This window comes from Arachis stenosperma, chromosome 8, assembly GCF_014773155.1.
Source record: "Arachis stenosperma cultivar V10309 chromosome 8, arast.V10309.gnm1.PFL2, whole genome shotgun sequence".
Classification (NCBI taxonomy): Eukaryota; Viridiplantae; Streptophyta; class Magnoliopsida; order Fabales; family Fabaceae; genus Arachis; species Arachis stenosperma.
In genome coordinates, this window is record NC_080384.1 from 37,378,154 (window position 1) to 37,398,488 (window position 20,335).

The window sequence follows — 20,335 nt, forward strand, 5'->3', positions numbered from 1 at the left end:
AAAAAAATGAGAAAAACAAAAGAAAAAGAAAAAAAGAAAAGGAATATGGAAAAGAAAAGAATATGAAAAAAGAAAGAAAAAAAGAAGAAAAAGAAAGGAATAAAAAGGGGACAAAATGCCCCAAAGCAAAGTGTAGCTTAATAAAATCAATGCATAAGTGTTGAGAAATTAAAAAGAAATACATGAGTATGTGAAAAAGTGAAGAATGGGTAGTTAGGTTAGAACCTAATTGTATAGGATGTCATAGGTTAGGTGGGAAGTCTAAGATTATCAAAGATTCAAACTTCAAGCTCACTTAACCATATATGCATCCTACCTTGACCCTAGCCCCATTACAACCAAAAGAAAAGACCTCATGATATATGTATGCATGCATGAAATATTTGTTGATTGTGAGAAGAAAAACAAATCTTAGAAAGCATGAAATAGAGGAGAATTGAGAGAATCGACCCTAAACACCTGAGCGAATAGAGTGCAAACACTTCCGGTGAGGGTTTGATGCTCAATTACATGTTTCCACCAATGATCATCTCCTTTCATGCAAGTTTGTAAAAATATTTAATAACTCAAATCAATTGTGGATTAGACTTGTTAGTCCTTAGCCCTTGTTCATATATGCTTCTTGGGAATTAATTTATTTTGACCAAGCAATTGCATTCATCTAGATAGTTGCATATAGGTAGATTGCATTTAGTTAGTTTCCATTGAATAAATGCCATACCCTTACTTCATTTTTGGTTTAAGCATGAGGACATGCTTGGTTTAAGTGTGGGGAGGTTGACAAACCCCATTTGTAGGGTTTATCTTGTATTGATTTTAGGGAATTTTATGACCTTTTACCCACATTTATTCAATGAAATAGCATGGTTTTGTGATTGTCTCCTTATTTGTGCTTAGATGTGAAAACATGCTTTTCAATCCTTAATTTGATGGTTTTAATCTCCCTTTGATTCCACTAGATGCCTTGATATGTTTGTTAGTGATTTCAGATTGAAAAGGCTAGGAATGGATCAAAGGAGTGAAGAGGGAAAGCATGCAAAGTGGAGAAATCATGAAAAGTCAAAGAAGTTGAACTCGCCCAGGGACGCGCGCGCGCTCCTGGCGCTTGCGCGCACCTGCGAATTACCCCATGGACGCGTACGCGTGCTGTGCGCGTACGCGTCGATGCTGGTTTATGATTTTTTAATGAAAACGTGGCCAACGAATTCTGAAGGGTTGTGGGGCCCAATTCCAACCAACTTTGGCGCCAAGGATGCTATTTAAAGCCAAGGATTGAAGAGCAAAGGGGGATTCCAACTCATTAGTTCATTACACACTCATTAGGATTAGTTTAGAGAAGTAGTTTCTAGAGAGAGAAGCTCTCACTTCTCTCTAGAATTAGGATTAGGATTAGGTTTAGTTCTTAGATCTAGATTTTAATTCATCTTCTTCTACTTCTATCTTCTCAATTCATTGTTGTTACATTCCTTCTTCTTCCATTCTTTTATTGTAATTTCCTTTATGTTGCTCTTATACTTTGTTGTAGATCTACTATTGTTCCTTCCATTTTCTTTCAATTCAATAAGAGGTAATTCATAATAAATTTGTCTTCTTTGCTTTTCTATTGTTGATCTCTTGTTTTTGTAGTTGTAGATTCCTTTAGTTCTTGCATTTAATAATGATTACTTCTATTGCACTCTATGTGTTTGTTGAAATGTCTCTTTTAGTTTTAGTGTAGATTTTGTTCCTCTTGGCCTAGGTAGAGTGATTAGTGACTCTTGAGTTATCTAATTCCTTTGTTGATTGATAATTAGAAGTTGCTAATTGATTTGAATGCCTCTAAAGCTAGTCTTTCCTTTAGGAGTTGATTAGGACTTGAGGAATCAAATTGACTCATCCACTTGACTTTCCTCCATGGTTAGAGGTTAACTAAGTGGGAGCAATACAATTCTCATCACAATTGAGAAGGATAACTAGGATAGGACTTCTAGTTCTCATATCTTGCCAAGAGTTTTATTAGTTGTTAGTTTATTTTCTTTGCCATTTATATTTCTTGTCTAAAATCTTAAAAACCCCAACTATAACTCACAACCAATAACAAAGCACTTTATTGTAATTCCTAGGGAGAACGACCCGAGGTTTGAATACTTCGGTTTATAAATTTTAGGGGTTTGTTTTAGTGACAAACAACTTTTTGTATGAAAGGATTATTGATTGGTTTAGAAACTATACTTGCAACGAGAATTCATTTGTGAAATTCTATACCATCAAAAATCCAATCGTCAAAACATGAGCAATATTTTAGAAAATCTTGCAATAATTCAAGATGCAATCTGGTATCTAGATTCTAGATCTACTCATCACATAACTGCAGATCTAGAAAATGTGACAGAAAACCAAAACTATGAAGGAACAGATCAAGTTGTAGTTGGAAACGGCACATGTTTGGCTATTCATTATGTTGGAAAAGCATATTTCAAAACTGACTTGAGCTCAAAGAAATTGATAATGCAAAAATTGTTATTAGTGCCAGACATAACAAAGAATTTACTTAGTGTTTACCAATTTTATTGTGACAATAAAATATTCTTTAAATTTCATTCTCACGGCTGTTATGTCAAATCTCAGGATACTAAAGAAGTAATCCTGCAAGGGGATGTTGCAAGAGGCATGTATAGGCCTCTCAACTTTTGTCCTGAGCACTCATCCTCTGCACTCACCAGTTCACTCAACACAGACACCAATATGTACATGCTTTGGCATGCCAGACTTGGACATGCCTCAGCTACTGTTGTCTCCAAAGTCCTGTAATCTTTCCTTTTCACTAAATAAGTCTCCTTGTAGCTCTTGTTGCATTGGAAAATCACATGCCTTACCTTTTATTGAGTTTGAATTTGTTTACAATAAGCCTTTAGAACTTGTGTATTCTGACATTTAAGGTCCTGCCCTAATTTCTGATTCAAATGACCATAACTACTTTGTCAATTTTATTGATGCTTACTCTAGATTTACCTAGATATATATTATTAGAAGTAGAGCTCAGTTAAAATCTGTATTTTTGCATTTCCAACATATGGATGAATTTCAATTAAATGCTAAACTGAAAGTGTTTCAAAGTGATAATGCAGCAGAATACACTAGCCTTTCCAAGTCACTTCAAGAACAAAGAATAATTCATCGATTTTTCTGTCCACATGTTCATCAACAAAATGGCACAGCTGAGAGGAAGCATAGACATGTGGTGGAAATGGGACTCATATTACTTGCTACAACATCAATGCCTATCAAGTTCTGGGGAGATGCTTTTATAACAGCAGCACAAATCATAAATATCTTCCCCACACCAGTGCTGAATAGTGTGTCACCTACTGAAAGATTGCTTGACAAGAAACTACAATATGACAGCCTAAGAGTGTTTGGCTGCAAATATTTTCCACACTTGAGGCCTTACAATAAGAATAAGCTCCAGTTCAGGTCATCAACCTATGTGTTCCTCGGGTATAGCACTAGTCATAAAGGGTACAAGTGTCTCACTAGCTCAGGCAAGACAGTGATCACTAGAAATGTGGTGTTTGATGAAACTAACTTTCCCTTTAAGGATCCACACTCAGAATTCAAAAAAGCAACACAGCAGCCTCAAGAACAACCTTTCTATCTAACCTTACCACCACTACAAATCATACCTAAGCCTCCTGCAGAACCTCAACCCTTTCCCATCCTAGCCAAACCCAACAATACATCTTTACTCATGAATAGCCCCACCAACCATCATTAGCCAGATCTCTCACCTTTTCCTATTATATCTGTCTATTCAAGTGTTCCCTCTTCAAACTCCAATCAGAACTCTTATCAAACCTCACCTAACACCACCTCTACCTCATATATAGCTCCATCTGACATACTTGTCCCTGTCCCCATATCAGACCTTGAAATTGTGCTACTCTGAGACTCAACTTCAACCTTCTTTGAACCTCATGATACAGCAACCAATTCTCACCCTATGGTAACAAGAAGCAAAATTGGCTCCTTGAAACCAAAAGTCTTTCATGTGAGTATGGAGCCTAAAAGTGTGCAGTAGGCACTAACTAATCCAAAATGGAAAAAGGCAATGGATGCAGAATATTAGGCTTTGCAAAGAAACAACACCTGGAAACTGGTGCCACTGCCACCTGGTAGAAAAGTTATAGGCAGTAATTGGGTTTATCGAGTCAAATACAATGCTGATGGAAGCTTGTAGAAATACAAGGCACATCTTGTTGCTCAGGGTTCTCCCAGAGACCAGGCTTCGACTTCACTGAGACCTATAGTCCAGTTGTCAAGCCAACATCAATTCGGATAATACTCTCCGTTGCATTGGCAAGAAGCTGGTCAATTAAACAAGTGGATATCAGCAATGCATTCCTGCATGGGGAGCTCACAGAGGACGTTTACATGAAGCAGCCACCAGGATATGTCTCAAGTGACAGTACCTTGGTGTGCAAGCTTACTAAGGCACTCTATGACTTGAAACAGGCACCCAGGGCCTGGTATCATAAGCTTTCTTCAGCCCTTCGAAAGCTTGGTTTCTCTCCAACCAAATCTGATGTTTCTGTGTTCGTCCAGCAAATAATCTCCTCAATCACCTATGTGCTAGTCTATGTTGATGCCATCATTGTAACTGGGAGTTCAAATGAGGTGATCACAACTGTTACTCAACGGTTGAACTCAGCTTTTGCTCTCAAAGACATAGGGGAGCTGCACTACTTCCTGGGAATTCAGGCAATTAGAACTAACGATGGAGGCTTACTAATGACTCAAAGCAAGTATGTAAAAGACCTACTTACAAAAGCAGGCATGAGTGGCTGCAAGTCGTGTTCAACACCACTATTATCATCCTTAAAGATTCAAGCTATAGGGGGAGCAGAATTTGACAATCCCCACTTGTATTGATCAGTAGTAGGAAGCCTGCAGTATTTGACAGTAACTAGGCTTGATCAAGCCTTCAGCGTAAACAAATTGGCTCAATTCATGCAAGCTCCACTAGAATCACACTAGAAGCTAGTAAAAAAGATATTGTGCTATATAAGTGGAACTGCAAATTTTGGCCTCAAGCTTCACAAAGATCCGTCCATAAAGATAACAACCTACTGTGACTCAGATTGGGCTGGTGACCCAAGTGACAGGAAATAGATAAACGACTCCAAGGATTCTCTTTCCTCAGTATGCTAGAAAGAAGTTAGGAGGAGGGTTATTTCAAGCTACGAAGTCGTTTTTGTGTTGAATTAGACCTGGTAGTGTCAACCTATCTTCGTTGAATAGAAGAAAACAAACCCGAGGTAGTCCCCCCCCCAACGTTTATGGGCATAGGTGCAAATGATTGGATGGCCCACTCTGGACCCCTATCTTAGCGCGCTGCTCTGCAGCTTTGTTTGCAGCACTTCGCTCGTAGTTGAGAAGATTGAATCTGGGTGCAACTTGATTCGTTGGAACCAGTGTGTTCATATTCCGAGTAGGATTCGAAAGGACGTATCTCATGGAACAGAATCCGCTTCTAGAGGGTCTCGTGCGCCCGACAAAAGAGGGCTTTGCCAGAAATACTATGAATCATCGGGTAGGTTTTATCCTAAAGATTTGGAATAAAGGACGGAGGTTGGGTAAAGGGAAGAACAGCGATTGGCAGACTAGACTAAGTGTCCACTCACTACCTTTAGAGAAAAATAAGATTTTTGCTGCTAAGAACAAAATTATCCAAAACAGTTAGCTAACAGCGATTCAAACGGATTAGCTAATCGTTCTCCCAATGACCTTTTCGATCGGGTCACTGGATTTATTTTCAAACAAGGTCTTTTCCACTCGTGCTAAACACACGATTCCGGAAATCCTCAATCCATACATTTACCCATCGATCAGACCATAAGCTTCTGGGCGATACTGTGCTTTAAACATGTGGTCTTCACCTATATAGTATCGAAGGCTTGAGTTACGTCACTCTGCCCAAAGATTCCTACCCTTCTCTTATATTATCTTAGAAGCCTAACCTTTCTTATTTAGACTTCTCCTCGGCTTTATATTTGATGGATTCTGTGCATATGTGGGAAGAAACCTGGTCTCCTGGCACTCAAAGAAATAAGGGGTGGTAGCTAGATCGAGTACAGAGGCAGAGTATAGAGCCTTGGCAGATCTAGTGGCAGAACTGATTTGGATCAAAGGCTTAGTAGGAAAATTGAAATGGTATGTTCAAGAAACTCCCATGGGTTATTGCGACAACCAAAGTGCTGTGCTCTTAGCAGCGAATCCTATTATGCATTCAAAGACAAAACACTTTGAAATTGACTTGCATTTTGTCAGGGATTATGTCACAAGCAAAGCTATTCAGGTGAGTCATGTCCCTAGCTCAGTTTAGATCACAGACACCTTCACAAAAGCTCTCCCCTCCTCAGCCTTCCTTTATCTTAAGGACAAACTCAAGGTGCAGAACTTGAAAAATTCAGCACCCTTGAGTTTGCGGGGACATAATAGAAGGAATGATGAAGACACGTGAAGCTTATGATGGAAATCCAGGAGCTCAGGATTCAGTTAGTCAGTTAGTGAAGTTAGTTATACACGTTTCCCTTTTTCTGTTATTATCCTCTATTTCTGTTGTGCCGAGTTGGCATAATCTGCTAGTAATCAATTCATTCACCGCCCTTTTTTGTATGGAAAAGTATAGGTAACCAACAATATATTTGAACAATGTGTAAATAATGTGAATTAATAAAGTTAAAAGAGTAAATTAATCTTAAATTTAATTAATAGCATTAAATTAGGGTGTAGTGTATTTTTATTTGATTGGTGGTTATTCATATTGTTTAAAATAATCATTGTTTACCTAGCACTCCCCTTTTTGTATATATATTCATATGTGTATTCTTTTGAACAATCAAGATACAACAATCACAAATTCCTCTTCAGTTTCTCTTCAAATCTCTCTTTGCTCACTCTCTTACCCAGAGCTTACGATACCTTTTAAATTTAATCTAATCTAACTCTAATTCTAATTTTATTTGATCCTCAATTTATTATTACGGTTGTCACCACCACCAAGTAAATTATCTTTTATATAAAATAAATTTTGCTAAAGATAATACTCGTTATTCATTTGCGGTTTTTTTTGTAAGAAGGTGCTAAATCACAATTTATTCTATAAATAAGAGTAAAAAGATGTTGGATCACAAAATCTACTCTATAAATGAGTGTCAGTTTATAATTAATGTGCCACTAAACATAAATACTGCTGTTGATTTCAATAATTTATTGTAAATGAATTGCACTGAAATTTTAAAAATGAAATTTCTTTTAAATTGAACTGCATCCGATTATCAATTTTATGAGAAAAGTGGTGGATATTGTAGATTTGACGGTGATCAATTCCTCTGCTTCTGATCAGAAGGAATGATAATGGAGTTCATAAGAACAAGAGTGCAAAGATTAAGAACCCTCATTAAAAAAACCTTGAAAATCTAATTCCTCTTATCTATATCAGTCCTATCTCACCTAAATTTTTTGGTGGTAGTAAAGAATTGAAAATTGAGGTGGAGTAAAATTAAAATTAGAACTAAATTAAGTTAATTAAAAAATAATTTAAATATTTTAAATATTTTTAAAGATTTAAATAATTTTATAAAAAAATATATTTTTATGATATAATATTAATAAAAAATGTATTATTGCACATCTTAATAAAAGGGCAAATCACTATATTAAGTTAAGGAGGGCAAAATTTTACACAAATCTATCAAATTAAAATCTGGTTCATAAATCAACCAATGCACGTTTTTATATAGTTCGAACCAGATTAATTCGAACTCCAAAAACATATAATTCGAACCAATGTGATTTGAACTATACACACACGCACACACCCACTAATTCGAATCAACCTAATTCGAATTACACACACAGTAATTCGAATCAGGGTGATTCGAATTACTCCCCAGTACGCAATCCCAAGTAATTTGAAACTGGCTGATTCGAATTACACAATGTTTAGTTCGAATTAGACTGGTTCGAATTATATAGGGCCAGACGTGTATAAATATGGTGTGAACGTGAATTAATCTCATTAGAGTGAAAAAATGGCTAGTGAGGAGAGTTTTGTAGTGTTGGTTCATAACAGAGGATCGATTAAGAGGAAAACACGATCTGGTGTGAAGTTCACCGATAAGGATCCTCTCAGTATTTTTATGAGACCTACGACGAGCTATGATGACCTTGTTAATTTTGTACTACATAAACTTGGTCTGGAAGGCGTGAAACGGGTTAAGAAATTTTTTGGTGTATCTTCGTCCGTCCCTGTGTATGAACCTCCGGTCAAGCCTGTCGCCTCCCCTTCGTTCGCTGTTGATCTCAACTGTAGTGGAGGCGACGAGGTTGGAATAGGGGATATTGTGCCGACCTCTTTACAGTGTGCTGCACGGGCTGGTCTGGGCAATGCATTGTTGGATGATCCAGACGATGATGATGTGGAGCTGGAATAGGCACGGCTCTCGGATCCTCAAGATACATCTCCGGTGACAAGAATCTCTTACCATGCTGACCCAACCAATCCAAGAAGTTATGTGAGGGGCCTGGGTCTGCGACAACATCAAACCGGAGAACGTGATCCGCACGGCTCTCCCAATGAAGATGCCAGAACTGCAAACTGTATGGGAACCAACGATCACCGCCTCTGCCGTCCTTCGACATCAAGAAGTCGTTGTTCAGGGCGGGCTAGGGGTGGGGCTGTACTCCACCGAATTATGGTAGCACCCGATCAACTTAATGCCACTCTATGACGGCAAAATATATCAATGCCGTCACACACCGCCATAACACCGTATGACGAGGCTCCAACACCTCCGGATGCACAACCTGAAGGACGTCGGGAGAGCTATACGGCATCCAAATAAACTGCAAATACATATCAACAACGTTAGGCCATATCGTGATGCGTAGTATGAAATGTTACTTATTTAAAAAAAAAGCGGTTAGTATACTCACATCCCCAGTCTGTAACAGGTCTATCCTCAGCCTCCACATCTGCAGCCGAGGTCCCTTCTCGCTAGCGGAAGGATTGTGACCTGCCCACCTGCAAGTCACATCGGTGTTATAACGAAAGAAAAGATCATCCAAATGGCATAACATTATAAGCGGACATAGAATAAAATAATTTAAGACGAAATAGAAAAGTCCGACAACAGTACCTCGAGGCCAAGGGCCAGCTGAACGTATCATACCCAGCAGGTCTAAACCCAAGAAAGTGCCACAAGATCCAAGATTGAAGTAACTGTAACGGGCCGGCTAACTTCACCACATGTCTGTTGGCCACTCGACACATGCACCGGTACAACCACGTTAGTGCTGCCGACCCCCAGCTGTAGCCACCCATCTCCTCAATCCTAGCCATGTAGGGTAGCCACCTACTGTGAACACGGTTGCCGGACTTGTCGGCAAACAACTGAGTGCCCAACAGCATCATGATATAGGCACGAGCATAGCGCCTGACTGTCTCCTCGTCGGCTCCCTCGGGGCACTCTCCGAATGTCTCCTGGAACCAGGTGCAGTTCACTGCAAACTTCTGAATTTAGTTCGCAGGAGGTAACACACCAAGCTAGGGGTGCACGCGGATCGGATCGAACGGATATGGCCAAAATTTCGATCCGATCCGCACTAAAATCATCGGATCAGATCGGATCCAATATCCACAGTTTTTAAGGTTGGATCTGATCCGATCCGCACATTTGCATATTGGATCGGATCGGATATCGGATATATCCGCAAAACACAAAAATATTTTTAAAAGCTTATTTTTATTAAAAAAATATCAATAAAATTCATTTTTTCTATTCTTTTAAATATGTTTACTCTTAAAATAATATAACATATATGATAATTATTAGTTGAAATAAAACATAAAAAGAATATTTAGTTATTTATTTCTTTATTTTTCGGATACGGGATATGCGGATCAGATATACGGATAGCAATACAAAATCCGCAATCCGATCCGATTAGTGTGCAGATCCGATCCGATCCGAAGGCCTTGCGGATCGGATCCATATCTACAATTTTCGGACCGGATTCGGATAAACACCGCGGATATGCGGATCGGATCCGATCCATGAACACCCCTACACCAAGCAACTCTTGGTAGTGTGATCGTGCACTCCCCGAACGGCATGTGAAATATGTGCGTCTCTGGACGCCACCGCTCGACGAAAGCACTGACAAGGGGCTCATCCAATCTGAACCATCTATCGTTCAGTCTCGCAAGATGATATAATCCCGCCATCTGCAAGTACAGAACGTACCTGTCGTCGAGTCGCATGCCCTGCTGCCGCCGCATGCTAGCGATGCATTGCTGGGGCTGCGCATATGAAAGACCGCATAATTAAAACCACTTACAAAACCACTAACATAAACCACTAACAACATACCACTAACAGAAACTACTAACATAAAAAACTAACATAAACCACTAACAAAAACCACATGCAAAACCACTAACATAAACCACTAGCAAAACCACTAGCATAAACCACTTGCAAAACCAGTGGCATAAACCACTAACATAAACTACTTTCGAAACCACTAACAAAACCACTAACATAAACCAACAACAAACCACAAACAAAACCACTAAAATAAACCACTAGCATAAACCACGTGTAAAACCACTGGCATAAACCATTAACATAAACTACTTCCGAAACCACTAACATAAACCAGCAATAAAACCACAAATAAAACCACTAAAATAAACCACATGTAAAACCACTAATATAAACCACATGCAAAACCACTAACATAAACCACATACAAAACCACTAACAAAATCACTTGCAAAACCACTAACACAAACCACTACAATAAACCACATGCAAAATCACTTACAAAACCACTAAAACAAACCACTAAAAAAACTTTAACTACTAACCTCGTCGTTGATGACCCCGGCTATATGAGCAACTCCATCCAAACGATATAGTCTTTCCGGATCGTCCCCCATCGGCTAAGTATCTGCTCGAGCCTTTGTCAGAGCGAATCTAGGTCGTTTTCTCTGAAATTTGGTGGGGTATGAGTTTGGAAAAGTGATTCGAATGAGAGTGATTCGAATTCCTTTTATAGGCAAACCAAGTGTAATCCGAAACACCCCAATTCGAATTACTACTAGAGCTAACAAATGAGTAATTCGAATCAGCCAGATTTGATTTCGAATTACTTGGGGTTTCGTCCTTGGGTGTAATTCGAATCACCTTAAGTCGAATTAGTCAGTGTGTGCGTGTGTGTAGTTCGAATCTAGGTGATTCAAATTACATATGAATGAAGTTCGAAACAAACTAATTCAAACTATATAAAAATGTACATTGATAAATTTATGAACTAATTTTTTGTTTGACTGATTTATGTAATTTTCTGCTACCCTTGACTTAATTAAGTGATTTGCCCTTAATAATATGAGTCTTTTCTTCTCTTAATTTTTTTTTATAATATAATACTACAAAAGAATGTATGCGTGACAGTAACAGCAACAGCTAGAGCTTTTTTCGAAAAAAATATTAGTTTAGTGTCATTTCACAAATTGCAAGAAATTGTATTAGTCAATTTAATATGCAAAAGCAAACTTCTCATAGGTTGATTTTGTCAATTCAAAACCTTCTCACAGATCGTAAAAAGCCAAAAAAAAAAAGAAAAAATTTAAAATAACATTCTCGCAATCTGCACAAATCCTAAAAAATAAAAACTTTTCGCTCCTTATGAAAACAGAAAAATTTTCTGGCACCATGCGAAAAAGTTAATAAAGAATCTCTATTTTAAGTGTGACAACAAACATTTTATTTGTGGATACTCAATTTATAAGATTATTAATTTGATTCATAACGAATAAAATAGTGTGTTGATAAAATTTTCGTGTGAATTAGATAAGGAATAAGATAAGTCTCAATTATATATATATTTTAATACACAAATAAAATTAAAATTAAATCTAAATTCTATGCTACTCTATTAATTGTCACATCCTGTTCTACTTTTGAGAAGACTTAAAAAACAAATTCTCACACCCTGCGAGAAAAATCAGGTTAATTTTTTTATATATTGAAAAAATCTTGGTATAATATTTAATCATTGAATTTTATGGTATTTTTTAAAATTGTGAGAACAGTGTAATACGTCCTTCTTGTATTGACAATACGTTCCCTTGTATTGTATATTTTAAATTAAAATATACAATACAAGATGGAGCGTATTACAATGTTCCCACAATTTTAAAAAACACTATAAAATCCAATAATTAAGTATTACAACAAAATTTTTTCAATATACAAAAAAAAATAACCGAAAAACCACACCCCCAATGTGTTAGACATGATTTTATGACGCATGAAATAATAAATTTTGGCGATAATAACTATTTCATTCTTCGAGTTTAAATTTTAAATGCATTAGAAAGTGAATCACTTTATACCACTTGTTATGATATGTTTAGATATTGTAAGATATTACTCGAGTGACAAGATTTTAGTGTTAACAATTTAGACTTAAAAGTCCACTCAAGTGTCCAAAAATTATTTATTATGATAAATCCCTTGCATAATTTAGGTAAGGCACATGTCCTGTTATTTTATTTAATTAAATTTTCCCTCTACGGCTATACCTAACATTTGGGGTAGAATTTTCCTTGTAAACTGCTTATCTATATATAGAAAGTTGAAGATTTCTTATTTTATGAATCCAAAAGAAGCTAAGTTAGTTTAGAATAAGTGGATTAAGTTTTCAATTTTTATTGAGTTTTATCAGAAAAACTAGAAGTTTAAATAAAAAAGTCTTCTAGAAAATTAAAAAAAAAGAACTTAATAATAAAATTACATTATTTGAAATTTTAAAAATATATTAAAAAATTAATAAAATTTATTACTTTTTATTAATAATTAATTAATAATATTTAAAAATATAAATTAAAAATATATTATTAAATTAAAAAATTAGATCGATAACTAAAAATACTAATTAAAAATTAGTCTTTAATTTTGAGAGAGAGAGGATATCTGGTAGATATTATTCACTTATGATAAATTTAATTATTAAAATAATATTAATGACTAAATAATTGAACCAATAATATTTGCAATACACAAACGTGTACAAAATTTGCACTTGACATAAGTCCCTTTTTAAAAAGGCGCTACTTAGATAAAGATGTTTAAAATATTATTTTAAGATATTTTTTAGTAATTAAAATTTAATATATATAATTGATTAAATTATATTATTTTTGTCAAAATTAGATCAGATAAATTGATTTGACAAAAAAAATCAATGAATTATACCTTGAACCGATCTAAATTAATTATTTTTTTATAAAAATAACTACAATATTTCTATTATAAAAAATAACTAAAATATTCTTATTCTTCTTATTATTATTATATATATGTATAAATTTTGAGAATCATAAATCTTAATCTTTCTCTTTTCTCTTTACCATCATAGAGTTATGATTTATGGTTCTCAAAACTTTAAAAAATATATATGTAATAGAAGTATTTTAGTCATTTTTTATAAAAAAATATTAATTTAAACCAATTCAATATTTGGTTTACCGATTTTTTAGCCAAATCAATTTATCTGATCTAATTTTGACAAAAATAACACAATTTAATCAATTATATGTATTAAATTTTTAATTATTAAAAAACATCTTTATAAAAAGACGTTTTAAACGTCTTTATTTAAATGGTTCCCTTTTAAAAAATAAGTAGAATTGTGTTACCAAATATTTTATTTGAAATATCATAAAAATATAAAATAGGTGATAGTTTCACCTAAATCAAAATCTAATTAATAAGGTAGATATTAAAGTAATGATCAGACACTGAAATGGACTAAATTAAGTTTTAAATACGTCTAAAATATTTTACAGTATTAAATCAAATGGTATATATTTTCAATTCTAAAGAAAATAACAAAAAAAAAACAAAAAACAAAATACTTCATCAAAATAAAAAAAAAGATACCAAAAATATAGATAAATCTTCTCTAACAAAAAAAATAACTAATAACTTGGTCACAAAATAAAATATAAAAACACCTTTAAAATTCTAACTTAAAAGAGTTCTAAATGGTGAAATTTTCTAAGTCATGCCTATGACTTTCTAGCTCCATTATTTTATAGTGAAGTTGCACACTTATGAACAAATTAGCAAAAACATATTTGATCAACCTTTGAATGACTTTGAGCAATGATTTTTCTTCAAATTTCTATCACTGTAGCCACAATCTAAATAAATAAAAAAAAAAATCATTTTGAATTACTTCATATCCCTCCCTATATATAGAGAGAGCTTGAGCCAATAAAGTTGTTCATTCTCATTTCTCAATTCTCACCGATAAGGCGATAACTTGGGTCCTTTCCATCGTTTGTATTAGAAATTAATTAGAGTTTTGGATCCATTTCCAAATCACAAAACTAGTGAGTGACAATCATGTCTCTTGCTGCTACAAATGATGATCAACATTTATCATCTGATATAATATAACACGACCTTGTGCACATTTTCGACCCAACATTTGGGGAGATTTGTTCCTTCAATATCACAATTCACATCCATTATTATTGGTATGCCATCTAATCATTTTATTATTTGTTTATATGGCACTAACTTACCTTAATAATTACTATCTTTTAGGGAGTTTAGTGTTATTGATAAATTTATATTTTTATGTTTTGATTTAGTTTTTGTGTGTGTCAACTGCAAGTTTAGCAGATCTCTTGTAAAGTTAGGTGTTATTGTTTTTTATGGCTCAATTTATTTTGTTTCGTTGAATTCTAAATATATTTTTTTTTAACTGTGTTTTGAGTGTATTATATATTATTACTTAAGTTAAATATTTTTGATGAGTTATTACTTAAAAATAATAAAAACAAAAAAACTAGTTCAATGTTTATATATCGTTATAAAACAGAGGAGAACAGATTTATGTTTCACCAAGACATCCCAACAATAAATCTTTGATTCTGATCACCAAAAATAATAAATCTTTCACCAATTTGTAGTTTTAGTTTTACTTCGAAATTTTTGTAATAGTTTTAGCAAAACAGGAAGTACCAGATGACAATACGAAGCAACAAGCTCAAAAGCTGAGAGAGGAAGTGAAGGTGCAGCTCTCTTCAGATAATGATATTTTACAAAAATTAAATATCATTGATTCAATTCAACGTTTAGATATATCTTATCATTTTGAACATGAAATTGAGAAAGCAATCAATCAAATCTACATTAACTTTACCAACAATAACTTTGTTATCCCAAAAGAAGGTGGAATTCACTTTCACGCATTACTCTTTCGTTTGCTCAGACAAAAAGGATATCAAATTTCATCAGGTATGTAATATTATAATTATAAAGTGCTTTAATTTATTAGCAAACTTAGTAATTACTTTTGGTATTCACTCCTTATATCCTTACTTTAATTTAAATGTATAAATTGATTAGATAATATATAATAATAAACAAATTTTTTTCTTAGTGTTAATTTATCAAACTAAACTAAGTATTTTATGTAGGTCACATGTTATAGATTCATGATAGTTAATATGTATGAATATCAGATGTATTTAACAAATTCAAGAATAGTGAAGGAAGATTCAAAGAAATAATTGCTCAAGATGTTGAAGGAATATGGAGTTTATATGAGGCTACACAATTGAGAGTTCATGGAGAAGCTATATTAGAAGAAGCACATGATTTCACATACACTAAACTAAAGTCCATAACCAATCAATTGAGTGAATCTCTTGCCGTACAAATCAACCAGAGCTTAAAACAACCTCTTCACAAGGCAGTTCCAAGGATAGGAACAAGGGCATATATGTCTTTTTATGAAGAAGATCCTTCTCATAACAAATTTCTTTTAACTTTTGCAAAATTAGATTTCAACATGCTACAGAAGTTGCATCAAACTGAAGTTGGTAATATCACCAAGTAAGTCCAATAACATTAACCAAAACACTTTACTCCTAACTAGTAACTATAATTCTATTAAATTTGGGAAATTTAATATGATTCTTGCTTTAATTAGGCATATGAAAATATTTTAATATTTTGAGCTATTTTAGAATATTCTTGCAAGACTTTTCAAAAATACTTATAATTTTTTATTGGTTTAATTACTTTGTCAGTACATATAATTTTATCGAATTTTCAATTAGGTCCTTATACTTTTTTTTTTCTTTTCAATTAGGTCCCTATACTAGATTTTATAACTAGGTCCCTCCTATTATGACAAAAACATTGAAATTAATGAAATATTCTGTTAAATTATATAGAATATTCAGTCAAGTATTAGGCATATTTGTTTTGCTTAGCGGAATACACGGTAGAGACTTAATTACAAAATCTTATATAGTATAGAAATTTAATCGAAAAAAAGAGTATAAGGACATAATTGAAAATTCAGTAAAACTATAAGGATTGATAGAATAATTAAACTTTTTTTATTTTTTATTTTTAAGAAAGAGAATTAGATGATTTTTTAAAATCTTGTTTATTAAATTATAATATATGTATTATTACAGGTGGTGGAAAAATGGCGAGTTTTCGACAAAGATCCCTTATGCCAGAGAAAGAGTGGTTGAAGCATATTTTTGGCCATTAGCCATATCCTGTGATCCAAAATATAGCACTGCAAGAATGTTGATGACCAAATTGGTTGTATGCATTTCTTTTCTCGATGATACTTATGATGCCTATGGTACACTCCAAGAACTTGAGCTCTTCACACAGGCAATCCAAAGGTTGATTTATTACATCTAAAAATAATCTATATAATTAATTTATTGTAGCAATTCCTATATATTATTCAAACTCATTTATGTGTAGTTCGTTTACTAGGCAATTTTTATCGATATAATTTTCCTTCTTTTTTATTTTTCCTCAGGTGGGATATTAGTCTCATTAAATCTCTTCCGGAATGCATGAAAGCCGTATTTAATACAATTTTAGAAATGTGGGATGAAATTGAGTCAATGACTTCAAAGGATGAAATTTCAGGTTTGGTGTTGCAACATATTAAACAAGAGGTAGCCCTCTAATTTCTTGATATTTTCTAAAAAATATATTATGATTAATAACCTTAAAATAGTCAACTAATTATTATTTGGTTTATAAATTGTACTTGCAGTTTTTTAACTTGGCACAATCCTACTTGATTGAAGCAAAATGGTGCCATGGGGGCTATATTCCAACATACGATGAGTATAAAGTTAATGGAGCTATATCTTCTACATTGCCACTTCAGATCATAGCTTTTCTTGGTTTGGCAGGATTCGCAACAAAAGAAGTGTTTGATTGGATAATGAGTGATCCAAAAATTGTAAAAGCTGTGTCACTTATTGGCAGACTCATGGATGATATGGGCTCACATAAGGTATTTAATTTGATTATTTTGACATAAAAGAGGAATGCTAGAGACCAGCAACTTTGGTATTGTGTAACCATCAATTAGCCATCAACCGTGTTTTTAATGGTGTAAAATTACATCTAATGATAAGAAATTACTCACTTTTCTTTTGATGGTTAAGTAATGGCCAGAAAACACAAAAGTTGCTGACCCCATAGACTTTTCCTTTATGAAATATACATTCCATTCCTTTATAACTTTTAAAAAACATCCTCTTTAATCCATTTTAATTTTTTTTGTGTTAACTAATGTTAACTTTATCCAACTTTAAAAAAAAAAATAAATTATTTTTTATAAAAATACCCTTTAACAAAAATTTTATTTTTTATCATTAAATTTTGCTTACCAAAATATCCTTTAATAAATTATTTTTTGATTAAATTGTATTTCCTAAAATACCCTTCAATAATTTTTTAATTATTAAATTATGATTTTACCAAAATTTTTGTTAACATTTTTTTTATATTTTACTATTAATTTTTTTATATCAATATATATTAATTGTTATACATATTAATAATGGTAAAAATTTTTATTTAATGTTAAAATAATATACATTGATATAAAAAAATTAATAATAAAATATAAAAAAATGTTAACAAAAATTTTGGTAAAATCATAATTTAATAATTAAAAAATTATTGAAGGATATTTTAGAAAAAAATAATTTTAGTTATTAAATTTTTTTAAAAATATTTTGGTAAAAATATAATTTAATCAATAAAAAATAATTTATTAAATGATATTTTGGTAAGCAAAATTTAATGACAAAAAAATAAAATTTTTGTTAAAGGGTATTTTTGTAAAAAATATTTTATTTTTCTTAAAAAATAGATAAAGTTAACCTTAGTTAACACAAAAAATTTAAAATGGATTAAAGAGGAGGTTTTCTAAAAGTTATAAGAGAGGAAAATGTATATTTTATAAATAGAGGAGAGGGGAGTGTCATTTTAGCATCTCGTAAGAGAGAGGAGTGGGATTTTCTCTTTATTTTTTTTTTATCAAAATTACTTGCATGAACTTCAAACTTTTTTAGTTACTTTATAAATTGTAATTAACTGCTAAATGGATGTCTTCATATATATAGGTAGCGATTGTATTCTAATTATTTTTTTTTTCTTTTTTTGGTTTAGTTAGTAATAATACTGGAAGAAATTAAAATTGAACTTAATTTTACTCCTTTCTCCTTCTAAATAATTCCTATAATTTATTTAAAAACTAGTTTATGAATTTTAAGGTTTTAACAAATGACCAAGTAGATATAATCGTACTGATTATTGAAAAATATTATTTGTTTAATTTTTTTCTTGTATTAGTAATAACATGGATTAGTATCATTATCTGTGTATACATATATAGAATTAATTAAGTCAAATTTATTCTGAAATATATATGTAAAATATCTTCAGGTAATATTAGGACTAGTAAGTTCAAAAAAGAAAAAATCAAAATCATTTATATTAATTAAAATTAAGTCACTAATGACAAGGAAATAACTTTTGAACATGTACATATATAACTATGGAAGGGTAAAAGTTATTTGTATTCTTTTCACCAAGTACTTTTTTGTCTAATGATGTTTTGGATTTGGTTTATTTATAGTTTGAGCAGCAAAGAGAACATGTTGCTTCTGCTGTTGAATGCTGCATGAAACAATACGATCTTTCTCAAGAAGAGGCCAACAAACTCATTGTAAAGGAGATCAGAGATTATTGGAAGGATATAAACGAAGAATGTCTCAAATCAAACAATATCCCAAGACCCGTGCTTGATTCTATTGTTAATTTTGCTCGTATAACTGAGTTTACATACTCAAACTTTGAGGATAAATACACAAACATTGAACTGCTAAGAGAATATGTTGTTGAACTACTTTTGGATCCAATTGTCTTCTAGCAGTTGTATTAAAAATTATTGAATTATGGGTAGAGTTGCTGTGCAACTATACTTATCCCAAGTTTATTGTAAGAGTTGTTCACATTCTCTCTTAGTTCTTTAATTTGATACCTATTTTGTTATATAATTTTGCATGTATATTAAATTTCGTAATATAATGTCAGTAAAAATAATTATTTTTTATATTAATTATAAAAGAATAATTATCTAAAAAATAAATAAAATTAAATAATTATGTAAAATATTTTATATTATTATTAGTATATTAAAATTAAATATATATATATATATATATATATATATATATATATTAAAAATGATGAATCAATTTTTCGGACAAGTTTTACTCTAAGTTTAAAATTTCAAGAATTCTCTTAAATAGAGATTATACTAATTAATCGTATTTTGCTCACTTTAATCTCGAAGACGAAATGAACATAGGTCATTTTAGCGGTTTGCGAACCACCACAAAATCGTTTTGCGATGGTTCAAATCTGCCACCTAACTAACCCTCTCAAAACTTTGCAATATTTTGTGTAATGCATGTGCTTGCACATCAACACCCAATCTCATGAACATTTCGGTTTTTTCTTTTCTCGCTTTAATCATTTAAATTTGTTTTTTTTTTTAAGAGGAACAAGAGTTGCAATTATGTCTAATATGTATTTATATTGTATTATAATAGATTCATGTAAAATACTTTTATTATAATTAAGTTGTGTAAATATAAATATATCTGTATAATTGGAATTTGACTTAAAGGTAGGTAATCTCGACTTCATATTTATATATGTAATCGTTTTTTTTTTAAATCTTAAGATTAAATTTCTTAAAAAGTTAATAAGATAATAAATGAAGACTCTTATATTAAATAAGTATGAGTAAATAAAAGTAATATCGATCATTGACGTTAGCCATATTTAATTTAAGCATAATAAAGTAACGCTGACATCAATAATCACTTATTTCCTTGCAAATGAAATTATAGGCCTTTTCTTGTGAT

At 32.4% G+C, this 20,335-nt stretch overlaps 2 protein-coding genes across 2 annotated transcripts; one reads left to right on the plus strand and one right to left on the minus strand.

Annotated features, from left to right (window-relative positions):
• Nucleotides 1–8,754: 8,754 nt before the first annotated feature.
• On the minus strand, nucleotides 8,755–10,984 carry LOC130945925 (protein MAIN-LIKE 1-like). The gene is made up of 5 exons (XM_057874614.1): nucleotides 10,913–10,984; nucleotides 10,070–10,342; nucleotides 9,180–9,523; nucleotides 8,977–9,064; nucleotides 8,755–8,886 (listed from the first exon to the last, which is right to left on the minus strand). Exons 1-5 carry the CDS (start codon nucleotides 10,982–10,984, stop codon nucleotides 8,755–8,757), a joined length of 909 nt encoding a protein of 302 aa, XP_057730597.1.
• Nucleotides 10,985–14,521: 3,537 nt separating this feature from the next.
• LOC130945927 ((-)-germacrene D synthase-like) lies at nucleotides 14,522–19,332 on the plus strand (the record flags this gene model as incomplete). Its single annotated transcript, XM_057874615.1, has 7 exons — nucleotides 14,522–14,593; nucleotides 15,077–15,359; nucleotides 15,587–15,959; nucleotides 16,553–16,771; nucleotides 16,915–17,056; nucleotides 17,158–17,403; nucleotides 19,039–19,332. Coding segments are annotated over 7 exons (1,629 nt in total), but the record flags the coding sequence as incomplete, so codon positions are not given.
• Between the last annotated feature and the right edge of the window lie 1,003 nt (nucleotides 19,333–20,335).